Source organism: Terrapene carolina, unplaced genomic scaffold (genome assembly GCF_002925995.2).
Source record: "Terrapene carolina triunguis isolate 2854851 unplaced genomic scaffold, T_m_triunguis-2.0 Scaffold66, whole genome shotgun sequence".
NCBI lineage: Eukaryota > Metazoa > Chordata > Testudines > Emydidae > Terrapene > Terrapene triunguis.
In genome coordinates this window covers 91,435,898-91,454,543 of record NW_020664417.1, presented here as the reverse complement: position 1 = coordinate 91,454,543, position 18,646 = coordinate 91,435,898, and the positions used below count along the sequence as shown (strand labels likewise).

Here is an 18,646-nt window from a genome sequence, read left to right as displayed (position 1 = left end):
GTTCTTGGGGATCCAATTCCCCTGCTTTTTAGAATCCCTCACTCTCCCTATCCATAACACTTTCTTCCTTTTTCATTGTCTTGGAGGAGGAAGTGTGATCTTGTCTTCAACTTCCTGCATGTCTGTAAACTGGAGACAACCTGAGGCTATGGTATCTAAATCACTAGTGGAGGAATCTGTGCCCAGCAGACTAGTTCCATACTAGTCTGAAATAAGTATTTTGATATCCAACCTACAGGAAGAGAAGGTTGGGGAAGGGAGAGTTTTTATTCATTTCAGTTGGGAGGTGTTCATACACTGGTGATGAGGGCCATATAAATACCTTTTATAGAGATTTTTGAGGATGTTCTACATTTACAAGGTGGTAATTATACTGCATTGAAACTCTCAAGGCCAAGGTATTCGTTTTAGGAAATTATTGTAGGAAACAAGCCCTGAGGCTGAGTTTACCAGCCCCGGGAGTGATTATTACTGAATTAACAAGGCACTCCCTGTCTATAGATTTATACCACGTTCAGCTGAGAGCTGCTATCTAAGCTTTTGACACACAAGTCAATAGACTTTTGCTCTCACTCATCCCTCTCCTCCACACCATGGGCAGGTGGCAATGGTGGCAAAGCCAAGGTAGTGAGTTGTGCTTTGGAGATGATGGTGGTCACGTTTGTAACCGTTATTTACTCTTGTGGAAAAGCATTCCAAAGCTCCAGCTCTGCCAAGAAAGTTCTGTTCCCTGCTCCATGGTTAACGGACAATGAACATGTCTTGTGTCCTCTCACCCATGCACCTCTCCGTGCTCTGGTGATGAATTCTGAGGGGCGTAGACTTCCTCAACTCCCTCTAGCCATCTCTTCACCTAGCCCCATTCCTAATATCTCCTCCATCCCTGCTTCTTCTGGCCCCTTCTTAAAGTCCACCCTTCCTCCACTAAAATAACTCCTTTCATGTGTTTAGTACCTGGGGTAGTGGGAGGGTAGACAGCCGCGTCTGTTGTGGGCATGTCAGTAGGAAGTCTGAGGGCATTGACCAAACAGAATAGAGACTTGCACTACATCATTTAGCAATAACCATCATTATACAGATGCTCTTTTCTGTGTGCAGCATTGTGTGTGTGTGTGTGTAGACACACACCATAAAGGTCGTTATGGGTCAGAAGCTGTAAGGCCACTCCTGAGCTGCTCTTTGTGAGATCGTTCCATTTCTCTATCATTCAGAAGTAGCCCTTGCTAGTGATTGTGTTTTCAGGCAATTAGTAAGCTGGGGCTGAGGCAAAGCTGAGACTAGTTCACTACTACATTCATAAACCATAAAAAGATTAGATTTTAAATCAGGAATTACCTTTTTGTTCCATTGTGGATATACTGGTCTGGCTTTCTAGCAGTTAAATCAGCATAGTATCAGTAGGAAAGCATGGACTTAATTCTCAGCTTTCCATTATGTTTATAATGTAATGTTGTGATTAAGAGTGGTACTGCAGTCTGGGTCAAAACTACTCAGAGAGTGTGGTCTGCAGGTCAGATCAGGGGACTGGGAGTGAGCACTACAGACGTCCATTCCTGACCCAGCCACTGATTTGTGACTTAATTCCCAACCCAGCCATGTGATCAAGGGGGAATCGGGAACCTCTCTGTGACTCAGGCTATGTCTACACTGCACACCAATGTAGGCAGCGTTTAGGGTATGTCAAGCTACATGCTGCAGTGAAAAGCAGGCTCTGTCCACACCGTGGCATGTAGCTACATGTCAGTGAAAGGCTCTGGCAGGGAGGAGACAGTTCCCTGCTGCATTCCACCTGCCAGAGCCTTTTCCCCACCGCCAGAGTACTTCCCTGTGGCGGGGAAAGGCTCCAGCAGCAGGGAGGCAGCAGAAGACTCCTCCACTGCTAAAAATAGCAATGTAGACAGGGAGACACTGCTTGGGTGAGTAGAGACCGTATTGAGTATATACCCAGGTACATACCCACAGACTTCAGGCATGTCTTTACTCGTGTAAGCAGTGCTTCACCGTCTACACTGCTATTTACATCCCTGCTGGGGGGTGTCCCATGTAGGCACACTACATGCTGCCGAAAAGTGTGCCGTGTAGATGCACCTTGAGTTGCCCCCACTCTTACTCCAGGAGTGTTTCCCTCATAGAGGTGTTGACAATAGATATTTGTAAAGCGTGTTCAACCCTCTACAGGGAGGCAGTAGCCAACCATTGTCAGTTAAAGGGATTTAAAGAAAGTGAGACTTCCGTTAATGCTGAATGCTCTTTGCCTGGGTAGCTGGGATTCTCAGTTAAGTAAATTGATCTTTATTTTGCAGTTCACCTTTAATATAGTCTGCCTGAATGAATTGTTGTAAATAGGGAGGTGAAGGCTTTTGTTTCATGTTTGTAATTCTTTTTTTCTCTCATCTGATTGGTTTTCCAGCCTTCCAATATATTTTTCACAATGGATGATATAGTAAAGGTTGGGGACTTTGGCCTGGTAACTGCTATGGACCAAGATGAGGAGGAAGAATCTGTTCTTACTCCAATGCCAGCTTATGCCAGGCACACAGGACAAGTTGGGACCAAACTTTACATGAGCCCAGAACAGGTGAGGTTTTTCTCTTGCACGATGCAGTGTCATGAAAGGATTTAATTCTCTTCTTGAAAAAAGATGTAATATCTTTTTAAAGTTTGTTTAATTTATTTCCGCCTACCAGAAAAGTATTGAGTGGTCAGGATCAACTTCATGCCTTGCATATGTATACTCAGATATTGGGGTTATCAAGAACTGGAGTTCGGCATCCACTTGTGTACATACATGCCTGTACACACATCTTTTCAGGACTGACTTATGTGAACCCAAGTGATGGAGTTCACACAAGCTTTTTAAAAAAAAAAAAAAAGTCCAACTGCACATGCAGGTGTTGGTGCTGGAAAAGTGCATATGCGAAATTGGGTGAGTACACGTGGAAGCCATGTTGAGGCCCCACTGAAAATCTAGCCTAGGAATTGAAGGAACTATGACCTTATTCCTGGCAATATATAGCAGATTCCCAGGATGCAGGACCTTGATCTGTTTTTTAGTTTGGAGGATTATAACTTGATGTGATCAGAGTTCTGTTCGGGTTCTTATGCTGTGCCCATCAAAGTAAAATTTCAGTATGAACTGAAATCTGATATTGGTATTTTCAGTGTTACTTTTAAAAAAATTACTCGTAAAACGTGTTCAATTATGCTTCTAAGGAAAGACCATTACTGTTAGAACCTGAATATAGTGCCTGACGAATCACCCTCTTCAGCCCTGTAAAGAACTGATTGTGTGCATTTAACTTAACGGGGTTTTGTGTGTTCCAGAGTGATTTCAAATGCACTGATAAATACTGTCAGAACACTCAAAGTAACATGAACCTGATCTTGCATTTTCCAGATTTATGGGAACACGTATTCACACAAAGTGGATATCTTCTCTCTGGGACTGATTCTGTTTGAGCTGCTTTACCCCTTTAATACTCAGATGGAGCGGGTTAGGGTAGGTATGCTCTTGTGCAAAAATACTATTCTCAATTCCACCATTTCTGTATATAATGTACTGTCTGAAAGTGGCTTACCAGATATTTTTATGAGATTATTACGATATAGCAGTAAGACATGCCAGAGTTGGTTGCAGTGTAATAAAGAATTGTTTCTGTGTCACCCACGAATCAGAGTGACATGGAGCAGTATGCAGGACTTGTATAGTAGAGCAAATATGGGCAACTTAATTATGAGGCCATAATTTCTTCATTTCTAAAGCCATCTAAGGGAAGCTGTAGAACTAGAATTTACCAGAACCCAGAGATCTCATTACAGCTTTTGAGTTGAAACCCAATTCTTGGATCCATTTTCTATATGTCACCCTTCTTCCTTTCATCCCTCCCACTCTCTCTTCTCCCCTTCCTCCAAAACACCCAGGGAAGGTTCCTGCTGCTTTTTCCCTGCTTTTGAAGTCCAGTCAGAGTAGACTTCCTGACCTTAAAGCAGCCTTGTCTACTTCTCCAGCAATTGGGTGACTCTCGTTGTTCACATGTTGCACTAGCCATGAATTGGGGAGAGGTTAATGGTTTTTCCTGCTACAGTCTGTTATATCGTAATTCCCACTTAACAGTGTTCTGTTAGGAAAATCTAATTTAGAAAAATGCATATAGATCCTTCCTTGCTCCTTGAGAATTCATTCACAGCAGAAGAATGAGGGCCAGGGAAGGAGCCTTGCCTGCACTTGGTTAATAATGGTCTGTGTAGGAGAGGACAAGTGGTTGTGTTTCCACCAAGGTTAGTTATTGACACGAATGGTGGATTTAAATTCTTTGTGAAGTGGACTGTTTTGGCGTAGTTCAAATTTTGTCTCACAGCCCTGCCACTGAACATAAGTCTGGCCTGAAAGCATCTCTCCTAATACAGTATTGCACTCCACTGAGTACGGAGTCCTAATAGCTGTGGGGTTTTATAATCTATATGAACATGCCCCCAGGAGAGCAAGGGTAATTGCTTAACTTGAGTCACTTGTCACCAAAACCACTTCTATTTCTGCTTTTCTACTGTGAAATAGTAACATTAAATTTACTGGGACACATTCCCCCCAGAACACTTTCCTTCTCATTCTCAGGCAAGAAGCCCATAAAGTAAGATCATTGTCTGTCCACTTTCTGCCATGGATGCAGAAGCAAACCTGTCAGTCAAGGGAACAGGACCCTAAATCACACTGCATCCAGAGCCCTACCTCCAGGGGCTTGTCTGTACAACGATTTCATTCATGGAAAGCCAGGGTATAAATCTGCAGTGCACCAGCAGTAGATCAAAGCACCCTACAGAACTGGCAGCAGGATCCACATGGACACTTGGTGCACGGCAGGCTGGGGTGCTGTAGATTTACACCCCGACTTGCCATGCAGTGAGTGGCTGTTTGGACAAGCTCCATGAGTCTATGGCTAATCAGAAGAGAACTCTCTTGTTTTTTGTTTTCACTGTATTTTCTTTAGTGTTTTATTTGTTTGTGTGTGTGTGTGTGTGTGTCAGTGACCCTTGACTTCAGCTAATCCTGCTCAGGATGGCATTTTAGCTAATCCTGTGCTCACTTCCTCCCACTCACCTGTCATGCTGGTAAGGAAGGGCTGTTCAACTGGCTCTTTGAACTAGCCATGATTGAGCACTAGTAGCCAAAAATAAGAGCCCTCTCCCTGACTCTTAGCTAGACAGTAGTGCCTTACCCCCAATAAAACCTGGGCAACAGACAAGGAACTGAAAGCTTAGGATTCAGAGCATGAGAGTCACTTCTGCCCCTTCCTGAGACCAAAGCAGCAGGGCTCAGGCAGATGTGGGGCTGTGGCAGTGCAAGATACTTCTAAATTAGAACACCAAATGCTGATCTATTTAGTCCTACAAAGAGAACAGGATTCTTCAGACGACACCCTGCTTAATCCCAAGATTTCAGTGCCCTTTTTCCATGAAACTGTTTTTCCTGGCCGTGTTAGAACGGCAGTCACCACCCGGCAGTATGACTCATCAGGGGTTTAGACTTCTCGGTTCCCGGATAATAATATTTGACTGACTTTAAGCTTCAGATTTTGTGTTCAAATTGCTTCAAATGGGGCCCTTTTTTAACAAAGTCAAATGCAAAGCATCTCCTGTTTCTAAGGCATGCTCAAATGGGTCATGGATTAGTACTGGAAATTAGGGAATTTAAATTCATTATTAGCTGCAGCAGCGTAGTGATTTGTAACTATAGTTGACTAGGGAAAATATTTCCACTAGAGGGAGCCAACAATTTTGGTATGAAGTGAACATGGACTGTAAGGAGATGGGTTATGTTGCACAAAGGCAACTAAGTTTCTAATGAATTATAACTAATTCTGATGAATTATAAAACTTGTAATCAATCTGTTCATTTGTCCATAGGTATGAAGTAGGTGTGAGTATCCATTTGGCTTTCTAAGATCTTTAGCCAGTGATCTTAATCTTGACTGTCCTAGGTGTAATAGAGACGATTCCAAGTGTCCCTAGCAGTACACTGTCCATAATGCTGCTCTGTTGACAGTATTAGGCTGGACTACAAAAGCATTACTATGGGGAAGTGGCTGGGTTTCTTAGCGTTACAAACCCCGAACTCTTCTGTCATGTCTCTGAGTGCAAACTGTGCCCCATGGGAAGCAGCGACTTCCATGTTTATTTAAGTGCATAGTAATTCTAACCAATGACGTAAGTCTTAATAAACACTAAGGTTTCTCTCTTGTTCATCAGCAGTATTAAAAGTATTGTGCAGGACTGATTTGTTTGCATAGTGCAGTTTTGTTAAGTTAGTATCTTAACTTTGAGAACAATAATTAAATGGGCAAGATGTTTAATGACCTCTTTTTAATATTGTTACAGACATTAAGTGACGTAAGAAGTTTGAAGTTTCCACCTTTGTTTACTCAGAAATATGCACAGGAGGTAAATCTATTTGATCTTAGTTCTATATTACAAAGTAACTGGAATGTCAAAGACAAGTGAAGTAGTCTTAGCTATTCTGTTTTTTAAACCAAATTCCTATTTCAGGTACTTTACTGTGCCTCTGAAATAAGGAGTAGTCATTTTTAAATCACACTGCTATAACCTGTACGCTGATACCATTTTCCCCATATAGTCTAATTGCTATGAGTTGAAAATAATATGGTTTTGCTAATGTAGGAGCATGCACTTTACATAATCTCTTTTCCCATCCTCGTGTTTTAAATCCATATTCGTAATGCAGGAAACAGTCCTAGATAAGTGAGACTGGGGCTGCACGTGAATTCACACACACACCCTTGGGAACCAACAATAAGAGTTGGATCTCTTTAAGGGGAAAATTGTGTAAGCAAAAATATATCATGGGGCATGACATGCCATATTTTGGGGTTGTCAAATCTGTGTCCCTCTAAAGTAGTTGGATAACTTCAGAGGAAGAGGGTCCTAATTTGCAAAACCCCTTCATGAGAAATTGTGAGTCTCACATTTCCAGTTTCTTTTCTGGCTGCTTCAGCCCTGTACTCAGACTAGATCAGCCTCCTTCAGCCTGACTTCTACAGGTGTGGTCTGCTGTGAGTACTGAGCTGAAGTGAGATTAAAGGTGCTTTATTTCTCTGAAGGTACAATAAATATTTAGTTTTAACTATTTAAAATATTTATTCAATATGTATCTACCTATATTATGCTTTGACACATTGGAGTTTCCCTTTAAGACTAGCTAGCCTTAGTTCCTTAAATCTAAGGATTGAGTGCATGCTTAAGGGAAACTTGGCCCAAGATTTGTAGAGTTTGTAAATGTGCAATTATTATTTTTCCTCTTTTGCTTTATTAAAAGATCTTGGGCCAGATTTGACTAGACAAGTGGACCTTTAATCCTTTAGACATAAAGGTCAGTCTGATGTCACTGTGCATCCAGATTTCAGGCCTTTTATGTACTCCCAACCACTGTGCCAAAGGATTAATGAACAAATTGCTAGAAAAGCATTTTGGGGTGTCTTCTAGTTGTTCGTGCATCTAAAACTAAAGCTAGAACATTAAATGACACTGCCATTTGAAAATAGTTTTGTTGTCTGAAATGTCACATAGCACATAATTTGTTTTCTTCTAGTACGCTATGGTAAAACACATGCTCTCTCCAAGTCCCACTGAAAGACCAGAGGCAGAAGACATCATAGAAAACCCTTTATTTGAAGACTTAGAACTCCCAGCAAAATCACTGCTTAGGCAGAGGTCACGGACAATGAGTTCCTCTGGAATTAAGCATTCAAGACAACCAAGCAAATAATTGGGCACAATTATCCTGAGTATACTCAACACGTCTCAAAGTGATTATTCAGCAGGCCGGAACCTCTGTCACGTAATGTTGATCTCTGAAACAGTTGTTCTCTATTTCTCAAGTTATGTAGAAAACACGTTGGATTGAGCTCAGTTAATCTTGTTCACTATTGTTAGATGACCCGATGAAAGCCAGTAACTAAACTTTTTGCATTCCATTGCTCTTTCTACCTTGATCCTCATAGGTTGGTTGGTCCAGCACACTGCTTACATTTTGTTTGGATATTGTAAATGTTAGCTGTCGGGGGAAACTGGAGAGATCTGTTATATGTAAATGGAATTAAAATGCTGTATTTTTATAGAATAAATTAATCTCTAAACCTGATGAATATATTCCCTGATCACTTGCTCTCTGGAGAAATGAAGGTGATCTTGAAACTTTGAAAAATCATGACTCCATTTTTGTCCCTGGTGGGTAAACTGGGAATCTGCACTATTTTTAAAGTAAAAGTATCACAGGTGTACATATGATCACTATTCATAGCCTGTCTTTAGAAGAACTGGTGGATTGTATTTCCACACCATAGTAGATTTTAGGGAATGTGTTTTGTACTAGCAAGCCTGTAGAGGGCAAAAGGAGGTTTTTGTCCCCCGCTCCCGAAAAAAGGTTATAGATATTGTTATGAAGAGCCATAGTAAGAAATTAAGCATATATCAAAATCTTGAAATTCTGGAATTTTTAAACCTAATTAAGTCATAAGTATATTATGTAATACTGTAGATTTGTACTTTTCTAAATCAAGTGTAGGCGTTTGTGTAATCTGCTAATTTAACTGCCTAATACGAAGCTTTTATTCATTGTAAATATGTTTTTTTATTTATAAAATGCAGAATCAATCCATTTGGGTTGGTGGTGTACAGAATGCACTTACTACAGTTGTGAAGTGCATTAATTATTGTGACTTCTTTCAAGTCTAAATGATTTAATAAAGTTTTTTATTTAAAGCTTTATAGTTGCTTTTCTTTAAAAACAAAATCTGTACACAATAAGCAACCCTGATGGCACGTTTACATGGGCTGAAGAGGATAGAAAAGCCAGTCCTCCAACTTGTTTTACTTTTGAGCCAAGTTCAGTTTTATAGTCTGCACTGTGACAAGTTTGATTCTTACTAACTTATAAGACTGAGGTGGGACTTTCAACCGTGCTAAAATACCGGTTGATGGAGGGGCCACACGAGAAGGAGACAGACACTGAGACTTTCTCTTAGGAGAATTAACCTTTGTCCTGAAATTTCTGAAGACTGGTCTTAGTCTAGAGATGAGTGTATTGGGGAAGTTTGAAGAAAATATTTTTAGCTTTCTTGGGGGGGGGGGGGAAATAATTTTAATACTAAACATTTTTTTTGTGTTGGTGCTTTTGTTCTGCACTCCAGTAACTCACAGGCTTGTCTGATATCTTTTGAAGTCCTAGTCCTTGATGAGGACTTTTTTCATCTCTTTAACCCCCTCCCTATTCCACAAAATGCACTTCTAGTTAAGACCTCTGAGTGAGTCAGGTTGGTATACTATAGACCATAGGAGTGTCAAAGGTCTGTCACTGAATCCAATTGACTGCAGCATCTGACTGAAGTGCAATTTTATGTCATGGTAACAGTAGTCTCTAAGGATATGTCTTCACAGCAATTAAACATTTGCAGCTGGCCCATATCAACTGACTCGGGCTCATTGGGCTTGGGCTGCAGGGCTGTACAATTGTGGTGTAGACATTCGGACTTGGGCTGGAGCCCAGGCTCTGGGACCTCACAAGCAGGGAGGGTCTTAGAGCCCAGGTTCCTGCCTGAGCATCTACACCTCAGTTAAACAGCCCCATAGTCCAAGCCCCGGGAACCTGAGTCAGCTGACCAAGCCAGCTGCGGGTGTTTAATTGCAGTGTAGACATACCCTAAAAGGTCCTTCTTCGTAGCTTCCAGCCAGTGGAAGTGTTCTGGATGGTGGGTTGCCTGATGAAGCCAGATTGCCTTCAGGAGGCTGCTGTGTTGAAAAATGCAAACCGATTCAGGGTATTCTGGAGCCAGACTATAGCCGAGTCAAAACAGGAGGGATCACGTACTGCCTGCCTTGAGAGATTTACCTAGCTTCACAGTCAGACTGAGTAGGCACAGGGGGAGTTTCTCTCCGCCACCCCTGAGCCACAGTATGCTTCACCTCTCATCAGCAGGGTGGTGTTGTTATACAATGTCTGGTCACATTCAAACTCGGGTGAATCCCTCCTCCTCCCATCCCCCCCACTTCCTTCTACAGTTGTTAATGTTGTACTGTTGAGCTGCTGAACTCCATACCAGAGGTTTCTGTGGCGTTGTAGTGGTAGGATAAGTGATTTTTTTTATATTCCTTACCTGCTTCTCCAGTGTCCTGTGCAGCTTTTTTAGACAATTGTAGACCACTTAGAACATCTTGGACAACAGGGGCTCTACAAATTCTATAGAATGATAAAGGTTTCCATACTTGTCGTATTTGGTTGGGCAGCCTTCCAAAGGCCTGGGACACAGCAAGTTCCTTTTATACATTAAATGACAAGACTCCTTGTGGAAAAAGCACAGACCGTCACTGCCTGGAATCAACACTATTTGATTTTACAAACTGAACACACACTTCGTGTACACGAACACCTCTCCTATCTGTCTGCACTTGCTGTTGATGAATCACTTATTTTAAATCTCTCAGACTTAGAGTGGAAAGTTTATAAGCTTTGCAACTACACACTTATTTCTGAAGAAAATTGGGGTGAAATCTACCACGGTGCAGAGAGCCAGCACAAGATCTAGGCACCTCTGAGGTCACTGGTGGCTGGGTCTTGTGCTGTCTCTCTGCACATGAGTGAATTTCATTCATAGGTTAGAGCCTACCAGCGCCTCTGTGCATGATGAACTTTATTCACAAGTAGTCCCATTGAAAACGTGCAAGTAATGTTGAGCCTTTTGCAGGACCAGGGCTGTATTGAATTGCCCTTAGCACGTATCCTACTCAATTGTAGAGTACACCCGGCTAAAAGCTCAGGGAGCACAATTCATGTTTTCACGCCTACTCTTTCAACATGAAGGCTGAATCATTCACAGGAAACTTTTCTGCTATTTATATATAGCATAATAGTTTTTTAATGGGAAACTAGCCAATTGGTTATGACAACTCAGCTGCAAGATCAAGGTCCTTTGCTGTTCTTCCGGAAAGTGCTACTAATTTTGTTCACAGCACAAAGGAAGATGAAAGGACAATATGGCATCACTCTGTCGTGCTCACATTTCACACAGATTACAGCCAAAATAAAAATACATTTGTAATCTTGCACCCAATCTCTTCCAAAAAAAATTTTCAATTAATAGACAACCCCCCCTCCCGGAAAAAAAATACACACCAGTCACCATACGCTCTTCATCTGTCTCATCCTGCAACAAGTAACCCAGAACTTTGTTTATGCTTGCTCTTCAGTGCTCCAGCAGGCATTGGGACTTTAATGCTGTATTCTGGGTCTTGAGCAGTCTTGGAAAAGGTGGCTATTGAAACCATATCTTCTCCAATATCCACCTGAGACCTGCGCCTGCAGATGAACAGCTTCTTCAGAGCCCGTTGAAAGTCCCGATTCAGAAAGGCGTAGAGCATGGGGTTGATAGTAGAATTGCAATAACCTAACCAAGTTATGATCTTGAAGGCATCCACCAGGACTGCGCTGGTGGAATTGGTACCTTTAGCAGCTAGCCATACATTCAGAACAAAGTAGGGTAACCAGCACAATATGAAGACTGAGATGATGATGCTAATTGTCCGAGTGGCTTTGTTTTCCAGCTGCAGGTTGTTCTGCCTCTTGCTGTTGGGATGGTAGTGAATTTCAAGGGACTGAGACATGATGCGGGTGGCCTTGAGTCGTGATGCTCGGTAGATGAAGAAATACATGCTGCACATAATCATGAACGGGACAAAAAATGCCAGGGCAGAAGCTACGATGGCAAAAGTCCAGTTGGTGACAAAGATGCACTCTTTGCCAGCATCAAAATCTACACCAGGTATCTCATTCCAGCCTTGCATGACTGGTAGGAAGGAAATGAGGGAGGAGTATACCCAGACCATGCAGGTCATTATGATGCACCTGCAAATGGAAGAGCAGGAAGGTAAAAACTTGGGAGCACAAGTTATTCTGAGATCTTCCTTTGAAAACAGCTGACACTAATGATACTCCACAGGTGTGTGGTGGAGATTAGTCAATGCTTCTGAAGAGGTAAGTATAGAGAAGCCTGAGACGCAATGTTTTGGTCCAAATTTGAACATTTCCAAAGTCTGGGTTATTTGGATTAGGTTTAGGTTTAGGCCAGTCTGTGTGTCAGGGACCGATAGAACTGTTTGGGAAAATAGGGGGAAACATTGTTTCAGGGAATATTTTCTGTTAGAGTATTGAAACATTTTAAAATTTCCAACCAGTTGTAGGGTCAGGAGGTGATAGTCATTTTACGCTTTTAAGACGTGATGCCCAAACTTTGCAACCCTTTGCCACAGCTTAGCAGGGGGCCCTCAGGCCCACTCCCTAATTTCCCATCTAGATTTATGATTTTTTTTTTTAAATGGACACATGCAGCCATACTATTAGCTAGAGCTCTTATCTTGCTAGAGAGTGATGCAACTCAATTGCTGGCTGCAGAGGGCAAGGCTAGGGCACCTGGAAAGTCTCACTTACCTAAAGTGTCCCAGCAGCCCTCTCCTGTGGGTTTCCTATGGAACACTGGTAGGAGCTTAAACCTGCCCTCACCACTGGAACTCCTGGGTTAGGATGGTGAGGGTAAATCCATGACATGCCCACACCTTGAATACTACATCCAGTTCTAGTCATCCCATCTCAGAAAAGATATGTTAGAATTGCAAAAGGTACTGAGAAGGGCAATGAAAATGATTAGAGGACTGGAACAGCTTCTGTATGAGGAGAGATTTAAAAGACTGGGACGGCTCAACTTGGAAAAGAGATGATTCAAGGGGGGAATCTGACAGAGGGCTACAAAATTGTGCCTGAAGTGGAGAAAGTGAATGAGGAAGTGTTATTTACCCTTTCACATAACACCAGAACCAGGGGTCACCCAATGAAATGTATAGGCAGTAGGTCTACACCAAACATAAGGAAGTACTTCCTCACACACTGCACAGTTAACCTTTGGAACTCATTGCCAGGGGATGTTGTGAAGGCCAAAAGTATAACTGAGTTCAAAGAAGACTTAGATAATTTCATGGCTAATAGTCATTGATGGACCTATCCTCCAAGATGGTCAGGGATGGGAACTTCATGCTCCAGGTGTCCCTAAACCTCTGATTGCCAGATACTGGAACTGCATGATGGGGGATGGATCACTCTAAATTGCCCTGTTCTGTTCATTCCCTCTGAAACGTCTAGCACTGGCCACTGTCAGAAGACAGGATGCTGGGCTTGATAGATCATTGGGCTGACCCAGTATGGCCATTCTTGTGTTTTTCGGAGGGTCCTACTACCTACATTTTCCTGGGCATAGCTACCTCCTGAAACATGTAGGTGGGCACACTGACTCCCTTGTGCCTGCAGGTGTGTATGAAGCCTGTACCACTACCTAAAACTCACTACTAGCCAAATAATTTTGCAACATGTTCTTAATTCAAAAGGGGCATTCATAGACGTGCATGCAGGCCAGGTCAGCCATGGGGTTATTTATATTTTACCGCATCCTCCACACCAAAAAAGCACAAAAGTAGGGCTCTTTAAATGGTGCAAAGGGCTGCTTATCAAATACGGATCAGATTTTGGGTGGTGGCTGCGAATGGCTCATCTGGAACTGTCATGGTCCATAGGAAGGGTGTGTTCCACATCTGAGTAAAAACTCTGAAGGATTTAGGCACTCAAAAATTAGCCCTATAGGGAGTTAAATATAAATAAACTCGTAGCTGAAAGCCTGTCCTGTCACACAGGTGTGGCATTTGGGCCAACTAATCCACCATCTGTGCAGTCTCCCTCACAACCAATGAAAGTGTTGCATGCAAATTAGCTGTAGAGTGAGGGTGGTGATTGGTTGTTACCTCTGAGATCACAATGGTTTAGGACTCTTGGCATGGAGTACATGCCTTACTGTAGCTGTACATGGGTGTAATTCATAACATCAAAATGTCTGAGAACTTAAAAATTGGACAGCGATGACAGTGAACCCCAGTGGTGACTGAACCTGGTGATATTCTAAACAAAAAGAGCTCTCAGCCATGCCTGTTGCTGTTTCCATCACTTCACACTGTACAGACATTCTAGGCTTCAGAGTGACAATCCTGGGATCTTATTACATAGATACTATTTTAGAATATGAGACTTGATAGCCTGTGTCTAGGTACTTGTATGGTCTCCATTACTGTAGTATTTGACTGCCTCACAGTCTTTCTTTAGCCTCACAACACACATCTGTGAGGCAGGGCAGCGCTATGATCTTATAGATGGGGGAACTGCGACACACAGACTAAGTGACTTGCCTAAGGTCACACAGGAAGTCTGTGGCAGAGCAGGAAATCAAGTCAGGCTTTCCCAAGTCCCTTGCTAGCACCCTAACCACTGGATAAGTCTTCCTCTCAATTCTTGATCTTAAATTATTCTTTCTTAATGTGTGCAGTGCTTAGCTCCTATTTGAATTTCAGGTGTCAGAGCAGAGATGACAATCTGCCCAAGTTAGCCCTCCAGGGATGTTTAATGATAGTTGTTAAATCCTGGAATTGGGACTGATGATGGAATGTCTGACAGATCCTAAAACCTCACTCCATTTCTACGATCTTTTGAGAAGTATACTCGCCTTCGACGTGACATCCTCATTGAATAATGATAGGGGGTCACCACGGAGCAATATCTATCCAGACTGATAAAGCACAATGTGACAATGGACGCCGTGCAGAACATGACATCAAAAGAGATCCACACTTTACAGAACAGCCTCCCGAATAGCCACATCCCCGTCACCTCATAAATTATGCTGTGGGGTGGAAAGAGAGAGAGAGCACAATATATTGTTACAATTGAAGAGTGATTATTTATTTTTCTGCTATGGAGAAGCCTATTGACCCAAGTTAACGTCGTACCCTGTTGGCAAGATTAGTGAAAATATGGCGACTTCAATTGAGATACATTGAAATTTTGTTAGGAGGCAAATTGGAGTAATCCCCAAGTTTGATGCCCAAGGCTTTAGCCTGATATGGGACATAGCTACAGTCCCTACCAGCTGGAACACTGTTTTAATGGAATCCCTTGGCATGGTTGCAGTTTTAGTGCAGATCATCTCTAATTTATTAGTATTTTCATATATTATGTTTGTCACTGGCTTTTTCAGTGTCTCAAGAAGACACTTATGGAACCAAAACAAGCGAGCTAGTCTTCACAACAGCTCATATTTTTGAACTCTTTTTGAATGAGTGATCAAATCCTCACTTATGTAAGGCATGTATTTTAAGATGCCAAACCATGGAAACGGCTGTCCTTACGGATAGATATGGAAAATTTCCTTCACATCTTCATTTTTGCCCATCTAAATCTGGAGCATTGGAAGATTAACCTCATCTTTTGCACTGTAGAATTTTTCAGCATGCTGGATTTTGCCTCTTTTGTATAAAAACACTTTTTTTTTATCATCATCCCAAAAGATAATGTCTTAATTTTTTTCTCAGCCACCGGCAGTAATCAACTCAGTGGCAAATTTTGCCCTTTTTGTACTATGCTGAAGAAGAGAGTTTATATTATGTTCTAACTGACATTTTGATGTATTATCTGGATGGTGCTGTTTTAGATTGTGTATGTTTTTCTTTTTGTATTTGACAAAGACAGATGTCATCTGTGATTTAATAAAAATTGAACTGCATAGTCTTCTCACGCTATTTCAGTTCCTGGGCTTGGAATAGCTTCCCTCCTCCAATGTTCCAAGCATCTTTGGTACTTCCCATCTGGTCTGCCTCTTCAGATCTCATGCATTTTAGCTTCTGGATAATTGGATTCATATGAGAACCCCAGTTCTCATGTTATTTAGCCTATAAATGACTCACGGAGGCAAGTAAGCCAGTGAAAACCACTCACCTGTACCAAAATATTACCAACAAAGTCAGAGAAACAGTAACAAATGAGTAACCAGTCAGGAAGCTTGAGGCAGGAGTACAACGGGCTGTGTAATCTGCGATGCTATAGCATTTACCTGGCTGCAATTTGCTTCTTCCTACTTTTACCAGTTTTATATAAGTCTTTGGCTTCTGCAGTAACTTTCTCTTGGACTTTATGTAACACAGTGAACAAGGCACTGCCTTTGCGCGAATTAATTCCCTTCTCCTTCCCTGCAACTATATAGCTTCATAGTCTCTTAGTACTAAAACCACAGCAGTTGCTCTAACCCTATTGGAGTTCTTTCAGCTCTGCTGGCTAGAAAGAGGAAAGGAATAAAATCTATATATAATGCTTTTTTTAAATGCTTGGGTTTGGTTTAACTAATTTCATTAGTATTAATTAAAACTACTTTTACAGGTTACAATTGTTCTGCCACTTCAGAATGGTAATGGCACTCACTGTATTAGCATCTTGGTTTGAGCATTGGCCTGCTAAACCCAGGGTTGTGAGTTCAATCCTTGAGAGGGCCATTTAGGGACCTGGGGCAAAAATCTGTCTGGGGTCCTGCTCTGAGCAGGGGGTTGGACTAGACTAGATGACCTCCTGAGGTCCCTTCCAACCCTGATATTCTATGATTCTATGATCTGTGCATCAGTGTGAGCTAGAGGCCCCGGTCAGTACCAGAGCCTTGTTCCAGGGGATGTTGTACAAACATTTATCTGAGGAGTTAGCGGGAGCTCTGTGTGTTTTCTTATATGGCCCCATTACAGTAGTATTTGAGCACCTCCCAGTGTATAACATTTATCCTCACAACACCCCTGTGAGGTAGGGAAGGGCTGTTATCCCCTTTTTACAGATGATGGGACAGATTCACAAAGGTAGTTAGGGGCCTAAATCCAACGTTCTGGTGACATTCTCAAAATCACTGCTCAGCAGCCACTTAGCTCCTGATTCTCTGAGCTGCTGCCAATCAGTATTTGCAAAGCTGCTTGAGTCCTGATGCCTCCCCACCTCTAATGACCTGCTCAGAGCCCTAGTGCAAGCCAGTTCCCTGGTTGCCCTGAAGCAGGATTTTTGAAGTAGGCATTCCCCTGCCTACCTCGGCCCAGGGGCCCAACTCCTGAAGGTATGCTCTCAACCTCACATCTTTCCTGCTGGACATCTTCCACTTTGTAGCAGAGCAGGAACTAGAACCTGCATCTCCTACAGCCAAACAGAGTGCCCTAACCAGTCAGCCGAATAGATAACATGCACACTCTCTAGACACCAATAATCTCCTAAAGCTTTTTACACAGGAGGAACCATTCTGATTTAAAATAGATGCATTTAGGGTCATACAATGGGCTTAAAATTAAGTGACCTGGCAAGCCGGAGTTTTAAAAAGAAATCAAGTGTGTTTCATGCCAAAGCGCTCTGCAAAGTACACATATATACCTCTACCTCGATATAACGCTGTCCTCGGGAGCCAAAAAATCTTGCCGCGTTATAGGTGAAACCGCGTTATATTGAACTTGCTTTGATCCACCGGAGTGCGCAGCCCCGCCTCCCCGGAGCACTGCTTTACCGCGTTATATCCGAATTCGTGTTATATCGGGTCGCATTATATCGGGGTAGAGGTGTACATCACCCCTGAGATCTAGCCATGTGTGGGGTGGAGGGCAGCAGGCAAGCACCATACAAACCACACAAGAGTTGGGGAGATGACATTTTGGCTAAAGACATCATGAGAAACTCCCCAACTTTATGAGAAGTGCTATAAAGCTCCCTCTCTTGAGATGTTTAAACTGGACAAAGAGCTCAGGCTCTTGGGAATCCTGTATGGCAGGGTGATGGATTTGCTGACCCAACTGTTGTTTCCCTCTAATTTCACCTTTTTCTAAAGAATAAAGGTGTTATGATGATATCAACAGTGACATCAGCACAGCCTGTCCATTCACTACCGAGCACCAAATATTAGGTGCCATTAATGAAGGAATAATATGAGATTGAGAGTATCCAATCTCTATGTTACACATATGCTGTTAACATTCCCTGAAATGTTCCTATTAACAAGAGGAGAAGCATCCAGACAGGGGTAGATGCTAGTGCTGGTTGAAAATTTTTCGATGTAACAGTTTTCCCTCCTGAAAATGCAATTTTGTAGAAATTGAAATCTTTTCCTGAAACGTCAATTTTGACAACATTTCTGATAGAGAAAAGAGCCAAAACGAATCATTTTGATAATGTTGAAATGTTTTGTTCCCTTAAGATAAAATGCTTCATTTTGACTATCATTTGAATTCATTTTGTTTAACTTGTACATTTAATATATATATTTATTATAATGTTTCCACATTATCAGAATGAAACATTTTTACCTTATTAAAACAGAACATTTTGATTATTTTAAATTGGAATCTTTTGGAATTTTCATTCCATGAGAAATCTGGTCTTTTCATTCTGATTTGGAAAAAAAACAAATGTGGAAATCTCAGAATTTCCCACAGAATAGAAATTCCATTTTCTAGTCAGTCCTAGTAGGCACTAGTGGACATGGAGAGAAGAATTAGGGGCTGATTGCCAACTTTGCTCACAGAATAGTACCTTACTCCACAAGTAGCCTCATTGATTTCAGTAAGAGAATTTGTGCAACAAGGTACTACCCAATGTACAGATGGCAGAACCTGTCTTTTAAGCCCCAATATTGCAAAGACTTATGCACATGCTTAACTCTAGGCACTGCGAGTAGCTCTAGTCAACCACCAGGGCCGGCTCTGG

The 18,646-nt window shown here is 42.0% G+C and overlaps 2 protein-coding genes across 2 annotated transcripts in view; one reads left to right on the top strand and one right to left on the bottom strand.

Annotated features, from left to right (window-relative positions):
* Positions 1–8,776, top strand: part of EIF2AK3 (eukaryotic translation initiation factor 2 alpha kinase 3) — a 66,977-nt gene extending 58,201 nt beyond the window's left edge. Inside the window, exons 14-17 of the mRNA XM_026648112.2 lie at positions 2,411–2,578; positions 3,398–3,499; positions 6,373–6,435; positions 7,601–8,776. Of these exons, the coding sequence (XP_026503897.1) occupies positions 2,411–2,578; positions 3,398–3,499; positions 6,373–6,435; positions 7,601–7,777 (510 nt within the window). The 3' untranslated portion in view covers positions 7,778–8,776. The remainder of the gene's footprint in view (positions 1–2,410; positions 2,579–3,397; positions 3,500–6,372; positions 6,436–7,600) is intronic.
* Positions 8,777–11,205: 2,429 nt separating this feature from the next.
* Positions 11,206–18,646, bottom strand: part of LOC112119161 (histamine H2 receptor-like) — a 13,570-nt gene continuing 6,129 nt past the window's right edge. Inside the window, exons 2-3 of the mRNA XM_024217731.1 lie at positions 14,601–14,777; positions 11,206–11,908 (exon numbers count right to left, since the gene is read on the bottom strand). Of these exons, the coding sequence (XP_024073499.1) occupies positions 11,206–11,908; positions 14,601–14,777 (880 nt within the window). The remainder of the gene's footprint in view (positions 11,909–14,600; positions 14,778–18,646) is intronic.